General features: G+C 40.1%; 1 protein-coding gene across 2 annotated transcripts in view; it reads left to right on the plus strand.

The window, feature by feature from the left end:
* Positions 1–419: 419 nt before the first annotated feature.
* myo5c (myosin VC) overlaps positions 420–13,946 on the plus strand; it is an 83,048-nt gene continuing 69,521 nt past the window's right edge. The window contains exons 1-2 of one of the 2 annotated variants that reach the window (XM_020509642.2): positions 420–579; positions 13,131–13,241. In XM_020509642.2, coding sequence (XP_020365231.2) covers positions 553–579; positions 13,131–13,241 — 138 coding nt within the window. In that variant the 5' untranslated portion in view covers positions 420–552. Of the gene's footprint in view, positions 580–13,130; positions 13,242–13,946 lie in introns of those variants that run through there. The other variant, XM_048616091.1, reaches the window with a different exon arrangement.

Raw genomic sequence — 13,946 nt, forward strand, 5'->3', positions numbered from 1 at the left:
TGCTTTGTTTGAAACTATTTTTGTACCAGTCTCACTGATACAATACCCAGAGTTTTGATTACACCGCAATATCCGAGCAATTGTATTCTATAAACATAGGCTTCTGTATTCCTTGCAGATTTGGCGAATTTCTGCGGGTTTTAAACAATCCCTGAATCATTTATTTGTTTTGGGGCAGGGAGATTTCTCCTAAAACTTTGCTCACGCTGTAATAAAACGTGTTTTGTATTAAAAGAAGGGACTGATAAAACTTGGAAATGAGTCTAAACGTTTACAAATATAAATATATATCCTGGTACATGGAATGCGGAGAAGTTAAAGATTGAGTGATTCTTCCAGCTCACTGCCCAAGATTTTAGTTTCAGACACTCCCTTGTCACGAGGTGGGGGTGAAGAGAGACAGAAGGTGCAAAGTCTACCTGGTGTGTGGCTATAACAGGTGGGACGTGCTGAGAGAGCGACAGGGACAGAAATTGTAAAAAGCTCATTGTTCCAGCCATGAGGAACTGCAGTACACGTTAACTCTGGCACTTACTGAGACGACACTTCGCTATGGCGGTGGCAGAACTGTACACCAAGGTAACTCTAACTTACTTAAGTCTCCACAGCCGTTCCTTCGTGCTGAAACCCAGCAATGTTGCACCAATCTGGTCCGCTCACCCTCTGCCGTTCATGTTCAAGGACTATACTCCTTGCAGGTGTTCGTGACTTTAAGAAACTTTGGCGAATTTGCTGTTACATTGTGTAAAGTTGTGACTGCGAAACGCCTGCAGCAAAATAAAACAAAGAACCGCAGCTGCTGGCTGTGTGGGACAAAAACAAATTTCACAGGAGAAACCCAGCAGGTTCTGATGAAGGGTCACTGGACTCAAAACGTTTAATTCCGTTTCTCTCTCCATGGCTATTGAGAAATCCTGCCGACTTTCTCCAGCAAATTGTGTTTTTGCTCTGACACAGACCATATGGAACCGGTTTTGTCACTGAGGTGTTGCAGCATGTTCTAATGGCATTGTGGTATAGCCGATGGGCTATATCAGCTTTTGACAGGCAGATTTACCGGCTCTCTCACGTAGGTTTTGAGCAATTTGGGGTTTGAAATGAATTGGACAGCAGGAAGAAAGTTGTACATTGTTCTGAAAAGTGACCTCACCTGTAGGCAGTAACAGGATCTGGTTATGTGTACTTGCCCAGAATTCATTGAACGCTGATCCTCTGAAATTTCAAAGGCAGAGGGAAGAATGCACCTAATGTTGAAATGTCCGGGTTTTCTGTTTACTGTGAAATTGCCTGGCACCTGCCACGAACGATGTAACAGGTGCACCCTTCTGTATCCCAACTTTCCAGGGACCTGTATAGTTTGAACTGTCTTTTTTTTGAACAAAGGAAGTCTGTGTGCTGCAAACTTTTTAGCAGAGAATGTGATCTGATTTGTCATTGCATTTATAAATCTGACCGACATAGAGCGGCACTAAGTTAAGATGCTCTGACAGCCAGTACAGACATGATGGGGCAAATGGCCATCATAACATTTTGTCACATTCGAATAGGTGTAGGCCATTCAGCCCCTCAAACCTGCTCCATCATTCAGAAAGATGCTGGCTAATCTGTAATTCAACCTCATTTGCCTTGACACAGCAAAAACCTTATCTTTTTCAGTCTTCAAAGTTCCAGTTGCCCTAAAATAGAGACTATGGAGGGAGAAATTTACTCCATTTTTTAAAAAAAAACAAACCTGCTTGATCTCCCTCCTCACGATCGCCCTCTAATTTTCAGATGATATTCCCCTACCAGAGGAATCGTTTCTCTGTGTTTACCCTATTGAATCATTTAACATTTTGATCACCCTCCAAATTTTAACTCAAGGGAATACAAACCAAGTTTTTCCAACCTCGCCTCAACTTAACCCTTTCAGCGCCGCACTATTTGTAATGAATCTGCACCATGCCCACTCCAAAACAAATTGTCGATTGTGGTTTCCTGATTAAATCTAATGAGAGAACTCCAGATGGGTTCTGACCAAGACTATGTCAAAACAAAACATCATTTGCTCTGCTTTGCAGCAAAACTGAGTTTTGTACCTACCTACAAACTTTCAACACTTACCTAGCAACACAATTAGTGAGCAAACAAGACGGGGTATGAGACTGTAATGTCACAGCGCTGTGAGGGACGGAGTTCCAGGATCTGACCCAGTGACCATTCCTGCAGTGTGATGTTGCTCCAAGTCGGGATGATGAACATAGTTGGAGCTAATGCATATGTAGCTTTTGTCCCTTCTAAGTGGCAGGGATCATGGATTTGGAAGGTAGTGTTGAAGAAGACTGGGAGAGTCGCTGGAGTACGTCATGTTTTGGTTCATGCTGCTGTCGTTGGTGGAGGAAATGAATGTTTCTGGCTGTGAACGTCATACTGATCAGACAGGCTTCTTTGGTATAGTTGATGCAGCACTCATGCACGCAAACCGAGAGCATTCCATCACTCTCTGACTTCTACCTTTGTGGAGTCAGAAGATGGCTCATTTGCCTCAGAATTCCCACCTTCTGACCTGTATTGAAATGGCTGGTTCAGTTATTTTTCTTATCAATGGCAGAATGTTGACAGATGGAGATTCAATGACAGTAATGCCATTGGCTATCAAGAGGAAATGGTTAAATTCTCTGGTCGTACCTGGCATTGTGTGGTATGAATGCAGCACAAGCCTAAGTGTTGGCCAGGTCTTGATGCATGTTGGCACATACTGAATGAGTATTAGAGGAGATGCAAATGAACATTGTACAATCATCAACAAACATCTGCAGTTTGGACCTGATGATGATGGAGAGGTCATTGTTCAAGAAGATACTGCAGAAAGTGAAGGTGGTTGGATCTAGGACAGCATGTTGAGGGACTCCTGCCATGCTGTTCTGAAGCTGAGATGATTGAACTCCATCAAGGACAATCATCTTCCATTGTGCTGGCAACATAGGGCCATTAGAAACTAAATTTTCCTGATTTTGAGTTTTGGTTTTATTTCCTTGTTCCCTTTGAAGGATACAACCAAGTCTCACATTTGAACAGTTTATATTATACTATATTAAGATGTGCAGCTGGATTCAGTACTGTGGGAGTATCACAGTACAAGAAGTATAATATTCATTATTCACCTTCTGCCTATAAATCAATGAATGGCCATCACAACAGGAGAGATGAAAAGGGTGATTGTAGATATGGTCTATCATCTACAGCACTAGTCAAGTCACTAATTTTCAGAAGTCCGCTTGTCAATGGTACAAATACTGTCTGAGGGGCTCTTGTGGCTTGGTGGTAGTGTCGCTACCTCTGAACCAGGAGGCCTGAGGTCAAGTCCCACCTACTCCAGGGGTGTATAATAATATCTCTGAACAGCTTGATCTGAATATATCTAAAAGAACTGTCTGCAGGTTGTGGACACAACAGCCTTTAACATTCTACTTTGAGAGTAGCATCTTGGAGTTTACAGGCCAGCAGTGTATTAGGGAGCTGCTTCTGAATGTTCCCCACAATTTAAACATCAACAGAGTGCCTGGCAAGGAGGGGCACTTGCTTGGTTACCCCACATCTATTTGGAACAAAACAAAATTTGAGATACTTCATATGGCATGGCCTCGATTTTTAACTTTAGGGTAATGCTTTTTTTCATAAAAGATATATTATTAGTTTTTCCTTCCCATCATTTTTTGAGTTTCCACTTGAATTGCTATTTCAGGAAAAATAATTCTTGACCTACTTTCTTTCTTTGCTATGTGGGTTTGACTCACTACTTATTGCCTATGGAGCACACTCCCTATGGATCTCTATTACAACTCAACTGCTTCCATGCTCCGTTGCCAAGTGCCCCTCCCTTGTCAGCTCTTCTCATTGTTGCTTCTTAGAGCTTTGAGAATAATTATTTTTTGGCTGCATAATTAATTGTTCTTGTTTAGTTCTTCCTCTCGAAATTCATAGGTCTCTGATACTGCAGACGTGGGTGTGGAGTTAATTTCAAATACATTTACGTTTCTAACATTGGTTACTGAACGAGGAATTGTTTTAAAGAATCATTGAGGGATAAATTGGACCCTGCTGCACTCATTGTTTCATGATTCTGTCTCCCACACCATCAGGGCTCTTGTGGCATAGTAGTAACGTGCCTATTTCTGAGCTAGGAGGCCTGTGTTCACGTCCCATCTGCTCCAGAGCTATGTAACAAATCTCTGAACAGGTTAATCTGAAAATACCTCTCCCACTCCTCAAATGGCTGAAAAGTCCTTTGATCTCAAATTGGGACAGCAATCTAAAACAGGTTTGTATCTTTTACTAACCTGAGTGAATTAGGCCATACTTAAGGCCCCTTTTCTCAATTGGATGGCACTGAGTGAAACAGATACTGATTGCTCTGTTTAGGAATCCTATAGCCAACAAAACAAGAGAACTTTTCCTCAGTTCAATTGTTGAAGGGTCGAATGGAGGAGAGTGTCCATAATTGACCCCATTCTCTTTGTGCCTCCACCTCTCCCTTCAATCATAAGAGAGGACCAAAGGAAAGATTGAGGTGTAATGAATGCGAAAAGCTCGCTTACATTATTGAAATAAGATTCAATGCCCAATTTAGGATGCGACATTCTCCTAGTTTTTATGCTTTTGGGTATACTGCCAAAAACACACATCATAAACAGTTTCTGCCCCCTTCCTAAAGAAGGAATTTATTGTATTGGCTCTCGTTATGATAGTTACATGACTCTCACGACATGTTAAAACCCAGCAACAACAATAGGTTATCGCTGGAACACCTTTTAATGTGTTCCCTCCATTGAGGATCAACAGTATTAAGTATTTCCAATACATCACAAATGAAATCCTCTGTGATTGTGAAAGATTATTTTTCCTCTACTTCTTTGCAGCCTATGAATGACACTGACCATCCTGTCTTCCATTATCTAGCTCAGTGCACCTCCCTAATTGTAGGCAGAACGTTTTCGTGGCTGTCTTCCAATCCTTGAACCTTTACCAAGAGAGTGATCCAAGGATCTATCTACCCCTGGAATTCTGCTCTTCTTCATTTACATAATCTTTCTTTGCAACATCATTCACAGCTATTGCTGCTTCATATACAATGACTTTCAATTCCCACCACCTGCCTGGAGTCCTGTACCCCCTCTCCTTTGTCTGGTTGTTTTATCTGAAGTACAGTCTTCAATAAACCTCCTTTTTCTTCAGTGGGAGGAGCCACCCTGTCATCTACCTTCCCTCTTATAAACTCCACAGCTTTGCTCCTTATGTGACCCACTTCCTCTTTCCCAACCACTCTCCAGCTGATTCCCGACTGTTGCATGCTGTTCAATGTTGAGCTGAGTTCCAACCCATCACACAAGCTGTCAACATCTACTTTGGATAATGGTGCCTGCCTCTGCACCCTCTCAGCCCATCAATTACTGAAACATTCAACCATAATTTTGTTACTTGTTTGGGTGGCCTGCCCCACTGCACACTCTGTAAGCTTCAGCTCCTTAAACTCAACTCTCCATGCCCTAAGACTATTGATATTATTGCTGGCTGACTTTGTTTTATTCCCCAGTCTCTCTGAATTCCATTTCAACTTCTCAATTCAAATCTCTTCGTTATTTCACTCTCCACTATCTCTGCAACTTTCTCCAGTCCAACAATGCCACCGCATAACTCCCTGCTTCTCTGCCTTTGATCTTTTAAGGCCAGAAGTCACACGACATCAGGTTTATTTGAAATCACAATTTTTTGGAGCACTGCGTCAGTGCCCAGAAAGCTTGTGATTTCAAATAAACCTGTTGGACTATAACCTGGTGTCATGTGACTTTTGACTTTAGACCTTATCTATCCCAGTCCAACACTGGCACCTCCACTGACCTTTTAAGCATCTCACCCTAATTACTATTCCTGTTTACTCCATGTTTGGCAACAGCGTCTTTAGACACCTGGACATTACTCTAAAAGTTACATCCCTAAACTCCTGCCTTGGCACCTCCCTCTCCTTTTAGACCATCTTCTAAAGCAACCATTTGATGCAATGTTTGGTCAATTGTCCTAATATCTCATCTCATTATTGAGTTGGTGTTAACTTATTTCTGATTAGACTTCCATGAAGTCCTTCAGAAGCTTTTCTACATTGAAAGCACCAAGACTTTACAATGAACATATTGGCTCCCAATCCCTTCTGAATGACAGCTTTCACTCAACCTCTTGTAGACATTGTAATTAGATAATTGTGTTCAAAGAAATAACATAACAGGATTAAGGAATAGGAAAGAGACAGTTACTGGATGAGAGAGATTTTCATGCACGATCTATAGGCACCAAACTACACTATAAAATTTTGTGTGGATAATGTAATGCTACAGTCATTCTAAGACTGCACATCCATCACCATGAATAATGCCATGAGATAGTATCTAGTTTAAAGAAAGTGGTTGAGGAAAAATGCAGTTGTGTTTCTAAAAAGTAGAATGCTTACACAGCAATGTACTTCCTTTTCTCAACTTCAAAGGATTTCTCATTGCTTAAAATTAAAATTACTGCAGCTGTTTTTGAAAATTATTTTAATTTTGAAATAAAATATCATCATTTCAGCACAAAACATGTCTTTTTAAAATCTGGTAACACTGTAGGATATCTGGCTTTTAATGCCGTGGAAGTGGCTTAAATCTTTAAAGCTTAGAAAAATTGTAAAAGTCTGTTTTACGAGTTCCCAAGTGGTTTCAGTGAGTGCAATAAACAGTTAAAACAAAGTATTTTCTGCTGCTTCATATACATAATAATATCTGTCTTACTTTTTAAAGTAAGTGTAAAGAGCAGTGAACAGCTGCTGTTTCTCTTACCACTGCTCCTATCTCCTTTTATTTGAATAAAGGCAAATAGTAGCCATAGCAATAAATGAACATTAAAATTAAATGACTCAATGCTGGTCCAGGTAGTAAAATCAGTCTTTAATGTACAGCTGGCTACTTTGTATCTATCTTGTATGTTACTGCAAGTTTAAACTGCTACTTTATAGTTTGACTCTGTGACAACAATCACTAAATACAAAAATAATTTATTGCCTGGGTGACTTTAGATGTTTGGATGCTGTTGATTTCTAGAGAACATTCTTTGACGGGAGAGGGTGTGGAGAGGTATCATTTGAAATGTTTGTATAGCGAATGTGCATCCTATTGAAGTCGGTTGCATAGTTTATTTAATTTTGTGTATTGAATTTGACATTAATTGTTCTCATTAAACATGTGATCAGCTGCATGACTTAAGTTTTCATCAACATATAAAACAAAACTTAGACCGAATGCTTAGTTTTATCGGTCCTTCAAATGCTGATTAACACTTAAATCAATTGAGAAAATAAATTAAAAACCCTTAATGAGGTAATTGCTGTCCTAAGGATATTCTAATGATGGAAAAGCTGAAAGATGTTTTTGAAAAAATGGTGAGTTGCTTGTTGCTTGTTACACAGTTAAGGATGGCTGGCTTATGTTAAATATGAGCATCTCCCATCTTTAAAAGGTGAGTGGATATGACAGAGAGACAGTAAGAACTGCCGATGCTGGAGTCAGAGATAACAGTGTGGAGCTGGAGGAATGCAGCAGGCAGGCAGGATCAGAGGAGCAGAAAAGTTGATGTTTTGAGTGGGGACCCTTCTTCAGAAATTACCCTAACCAAATATCTGGAAAAGTCATCCACTCTCCAAGAATGCAGCTAGTCAGAAACCACTCCTACAGAACACTAGCCAGGAAAAACTGTCCGTCCTTCCTCTTTCCCAATTGGTACTAGTGCTATTGAGGATTTAAGGCTGTGACAATGTCATACTTGACTAGGTTAGTACGATGGAATCCAAGCCTTACTATTTATGGAGTTGTCACAAGAGTTAAAGATTTTATAACAGTCCACAAAATTCCCCAATTTCCATTTCTTCAACTTCCTGGGTGACAGAAAGCATTGACCAATTTTCTATAAGTAGCAAAATTACTATTTAGTACAAATAAATAGATAATAGCTACAGATAAAGAGTTATGAACTGTCAACATGTGACTCCACTGGTTAAAGCTCGAATCCCCCTTTTAAAACGCAACCTACAGACATGTACACAGACACAATGAAACATTGGTATTATAGATGGAGGGATAAACTGTGAAAGCAGTTCAATCGTTCTTGCCCATAGGGTTCACTGAGATGACTCTTCTGACTTGTCAGGACTTGCTGCTCCTCAGTCTTCCTTTTCCAGGTCCTTTCACTTCTTTGCAGAGGCACAGAGCAATTTGTTCACAACTTTTAAAGCCTCTGATGTATTGGTTAAAAGTCACAACTACAGTATCTGATGAGGGGAGATAAAGTGGCTTTTTGCAGAGAAAAGACAGGTCCTTCCTTTCTGGAGGTCTGATGTCCTCCTACTAAGCATTCACTCTGACAAGCTGTTCAGCACCTGGGAGCCTGTCACAAGGTTGGTGACAGGCAGAACACCTTTGTAATCAATAATTGAACACAATTCCACAGACCAATCAGCTATTTGCTGCTGACTGAATCTCCTTTTGTACACCCCCAGGTTCCAGCTCATCTATAACTCAATTCACCCACTGCTTGAACAAACAGCAGTGTCAGCAGCACTTACAGTGCAGTAACCCTTTCCACAATCCTTGGTTTTCTCATTTTCTCATTCTTTTCTCATTCATCTACAATAAAAAATATAGAAAAATAAAAAGATATGATCTTTATATCGTGTAATTTAAATTATCTTGTGTATATTGTTATCAAAATACGATGTTCAACTTTGCATATTTAATTGAATACTACAGTTATGCAAATGCATGTAAATTTATCAAGAAAACAACAAAAGCAAAGAGTATAAAACTAGTATAAAACTATAAAGCAAACTAGTATAAAATGAATATTAGTATAAATATATCTTTGCCATCTACTGTATATGTAATTGGTATGGTGAATATCTTTCCTGTTTTTAGCAATTAGCAATGACTGCATATTCTGAGCTTATAAATTTTATATTATTGTTGTTAGCTTATAATAACAGTATACTATAATTGAAAGATTTGTTCCACTATTTGCTAATCAATCAAGACATTGAATCAGACAATTACATTGGCACATATTGTTTCACTAGGAGGCAGCATGGTGGATCAGTGGTTAGCACTGCTGCCTCACAGCGCCAGGGATCCAAGTTCAATTCCAGCCTTGGGTGACTGTCTGTATGGAGTTTGTATGTTCTTCTGTGTCTGAATGGGTTTCCTCTGGGTGCTCTGGTTTCCACCCACAGTCCAAACGTGTCAGTTAGGTAGATTGGCCCAGGGAAATGCAGGATTACAGGGATAGGGTAGAGGGGTGGGATGCTCTTTGGATGGTTGGTGTGGTCTCTATGGCCTACTTCAGCACTATAGGGATTCTGTGGTTCGAAAAAGCTAACCTTGGACCTAACTGAGCTGTATATAGTTAGGAGAGACAGAGGAAAAACATTTTCCTTTAGAGTGGTCAATACTTTTAAGGTAAGGAGCAGAAGATTCAGAGTGAATTTGAGGGGATGGTGAGTATCTAGAACTTACTGCCTAAAAAGTGGGGTGGAGGCTGGGACCCTTAGGGTATTAAAGATTCTATGATCCTTGTCATTGTCATGTGAAGGTAAAATAATGTTGGAAACCAAGAATGATTTACTTCTATTTAGTCAGTTTTTTTGGATATTTTGGGGAACAACTTGAAGTCTCTCTGTCCTGGTGATTGTGGGATCTCTCCCAGTGCCTCAGCCCCCTAGCAACACTGATTTTCAATTAATGCCCACCATTAATGTTTTGCTTAAATGCTCTTTGGATCTCATCTAAGGATTCTGCAGTCACCACTGTGTAGCATTAGTCAAGAAAAATTGATGGTCTACATTGCTTTGAATGTAGGAGTTACCCGATTTGCTTTTCAAAACTGCAAAAGCCATGCAAATAGTTGTTCAAAAATAATTGATCCATTATTGATCCTGTAGGACATTGGGGCAATTAAAGACAATAGCTGTTTACCTGGGTAAGTCACATGAAAATCCCTTTCCGTTTCCCAGTGTTGCAGTATTAATTGATGCGTAGCTTAATAATTGTTATGAAATAGGCTTTATGTTGATTGTGCACGTTGGAAAATTGTTGTATTCTAGATTAATAATCTAAACTTAATCTTGGGCTTACAGAGCCTATGATGTTAGCTGCTAACTTTGCAGAAATTCCAATGCCAGCACCACGTTTAGTAACATAACATTTAGTTTTATGTAGACAATATTGGCTGATTGTTGAAGCCAACTTGTATGTTTCTCCTGTGCATGTCAAAATCACACAGGCTTCAATATTTAGAATATATCCTCTACAAAATTTAATGGAGGTTGTGGAATGTCTGTTATACAGTGCCAAAACCGGTTTTCTTTTATTTACTGAAGAAGTCAGTGCTTAAATATGGAAATGTACTGTAACTGAGGTTACATTGTGAATTAAAATCTGAAAGAACTGTGGATGCTGGAAATCAAACAAAAACAGAAATTGCTGGATGGGCTCAGCAGGTTTGGTAGCATCTATGGAGAGAAATCAGAGTTAACGTTTTTAGGTGTCCTGAGGAAGGGTCACTGAACTTAAAACGTTAACTCTGATTTCTTGCCACAGATGCTGCTGGACTTGCTAAGATTTTCCAGTAATTTCTATTTCTGTTATGTTTTTAGGAATTGCCTGACTGTGGTGGGCTATTGATGGATGATGTCATATCCTATTCTTAAAGAGGACCAGTGAGGACAAATAATATTAAATGATATCCGAAAGAGAAAATCGGACCTGAAAGAGAACTGAACTCCTGGAATTATCAAGAGTATTTGAAATACCCAGTCAAGTGGCATAATCTTTGTTCCTCCTAGAGTTCCAGGAATACAAGAAAACTGTATCTCCGTAAGATTGTTGTATAAATCCATAACACGTCATCCTTACAGATGTGAGAAGAGGAAGTGATAACGCAGAAAGTATAAATTCGTTTTAAGGAGTGCCCACACTCAGAATAGAACAGGCTGGTGTTTAGAGGGAGTTAACCACCTAGTTTTAGCAAGAAAACAATGTGCCTGTTTATAAAAGGTGTATACAGTAAACTTGGTGAAAATTGGAGGAGTAACTGGATCATCCAAAAGGTAAATTCCTCCATTTTAGACTAAATATCCAGATCCACTTCTCACTGGGAGTCCTCGAGGAACACATTTTGACTATGGCCAGGCTATGATAGACTTGTTTTACACCTATTCTTTTGTACCAAGACAAAATAGCCCTGGGTGGGTGCTTCAAAACTAAAACCACAAGTAGTGACAGTAGGATACACTCCATCGTGTTGTGGGCAATTACCACCGTGTTGGACAGGCTGGATGTCAAACAGAGCCAAACAACTCCAATCTGGCCATTGCTTAGGCCCCTTTGGACCTTCAGCTGCAGCAGCAGAACTGTATTTCCTGTAATCCATAACCTCATGACCTGGTGTATGTGCCACTGTACCGTTGCCAACAAGTGAGGAAACCAACATTGGTTCATCAAAAAGTGAAAGAAGGCTTTCCAGGAGCAGCAACAGGCATACCTAAAAATGAACTGCCCCATTATAGTTACAACACTGGCATCTACTGGCAATGTGGAAATTTGCCCAGGTAATGTCACAAAAAGCAGAACAAATCCTAGCTGGCCAGTTACTGCCCAATATGTCTACTCTCAATCATTAGCAAATTGATAGAAGGTGTTGTCCATAGTGCTATCAAACAGCACTTGCAAAAGAATAGCCTGCTCACTGATGCTCAGTTTGTGTTCTGCCAGGCCCACTCAGTTGTCCTCAGTACCCTTTGTCTAAATATGGGCAAAGGAGCTGATCTGGAGGGGAAGTGAGGGTAGTTCCTTTTGACATCAAGGCAACATTTGACAGAGTGTGTCATCAAGGAGCCTGAGTCGTGTCAATGGTGTAAAGACTTTAAAAGTAATTTGCAAAAGAAACAAAAGTAAGGTGAGAAAAAAGTTTTTTTTCTCTAACAGCCAGTGTTTTGGACAGGAAATGCACTGCCTGGAAATGTGATGGAGACAGGTTGAATAGAAACATTGGATGATTATTTAAAGAGAAACAACGTGCATTATTACAGAGAAAAGGCACGAGAATGGCACTAGGTCATGGTGTTCATCTGCACAGCTGGTGCAGACACAATGGGCTGAAAAACCTTTTTCTGCACGATAACACTTCTGTGATGTGAGTCTTGGAGGGGAGCTTGCCAGTGATAGGGTTCCCAGTCTGTACTGTCTTTATTCTTCCTGGGGGTAGAGGTCACACGTTTGGAGAGTGCATTTGCATGAAAGCACTTAAACACTAATTGTACACATCCAATCAGAAAGTCCCAAAAGATGTAAACTGGTTTTGAGAATTCTTTTATGGTATTTTTTAAAATAAGGCCTGTGCTGTTCTAGTGGGACAATTTGGGAGCGAAATGATGCACATGTGTAAGGGTGTGTCCTAACTTGGTGGGATAGAATTTGGAATGAAGTGTCATCAATATTATAATTTGCCTGTCAAGTGAGTAACACTTTACAGATAACTCTGTGGTCTATGTCGTGTAATAGAATCATTTTAGATTGCAGAGCTGAAGTATATAATGCTAAGGTTAGTCAGTGCTGTTGGTCAGTCTTGCAATGAAGGTGACTAGACCAGGAAGATGCTTGGGAAAGAACATTTTAATTTACTTTAAGAGGCACAGGGGAATAAAGCCTACTTCACCTTTTGGGGATCAAGCTATTGCAGATACTCGCATCACACTCCATGGTCTCTTGCAAAAAATTCCATTACCTATAGTCATGGTATGTGTTCCATTCTCCACCCTTGTTAGTTGATTGCTAGGCACACCGAAAGTGGGAACACTAGCAACAATTTATAATTGTAAAGTATCTTTAACATTAGTATTTGATCCAAGTGCATTGAAAATGCAGATGTAGAAGAATATGGAAAGTTGAGACCGAGGCAACTCTGATCAAGAGTCATCTAGACATGAAATGTTAGCTTTCTCTCTCCGTGGATGCTGCCTGACCTGTGATTTCCAGCATTATTTTTTTTTGTTTTCAATGATGATTTCCTTTGTTTTACAGTATAATAGTGTTTGGATTCCTGACCCTGATGAAGTCTGGCAATCAGCTGAGATCACTAAGGACTATAAGAAGGGATCGGATGTACTGTTTCTGCAGTTAGAAGATGGCACTGTAAGTTGAGAAAAGGCATGAGGACAAATGTGATTGATTTTGTTTTATGCATACTTTTTTCAATATGCTTGCCAAGTCATTTAACTGAAGTTTTGGTCTGCATTGTGTCCTACAGCAAAGTGCCGGCTGTGCCTCAGTTGCTAGCATTCTTGCTTCTGAGTTACAGGGTTGTGGCAGATTCAAGACGCATTCCAGGACATCAACACACAAATAAAAGCTGACAGTCCAGTGCAGTACTAAGGAAGTTCTGCAATGTAGGATGTGCAGTCTTTCAAATGAGGTGTTAAACAGTGACTTATCTGCCCCCTCAGGTGGAATGAAAATATTATGGGACCCTTAATAAAAATAGCAGCAGAGCCATTTCCAGCATCCTGCCCAAAATCTTAATCAAAGTCACAAAAACAAATTGCCTGGTCATTATCATGTTGTTTGGTATTTGCAAGTTCCTCCACTGCAGCAATATCTAAAATTCAAGGACCTCATTGCATGTAAAGTGTTTTGGAATGTCCTTTGGGCATGAAACGCACTATATAGAGGCAAGAGATAGTAGGAACTGCTGATGCTGGAGAATCTGAGATAACAAGGCTTGGAGCTGGATGAACACAGCCGGCCAAGCAGCATCAGAGGAGCAGGAAAGCTGACGTTTCGGGTCTGGACCCTTCTTCAGAAATGGGTCCAGACCCGAAACATCAGCTTTCCTGCTCC

The sequence above is a fragment of the Rhincodon typus genome, chromosome 33 (genome assembly GCF_021869965.1).
Source record: "Rhincodon typus isolate 14 chromosome 33, sRhiTyp1.1, whole genome shotgun sequence".
In the NCBI taxonomy this organism is placed as follows: Eukaryota; Metazoa; Chordata; class Chondrichthyes; order Orectolobiformes; family Rhincodontidae; genus Rhincodon; species Rhincodon typus.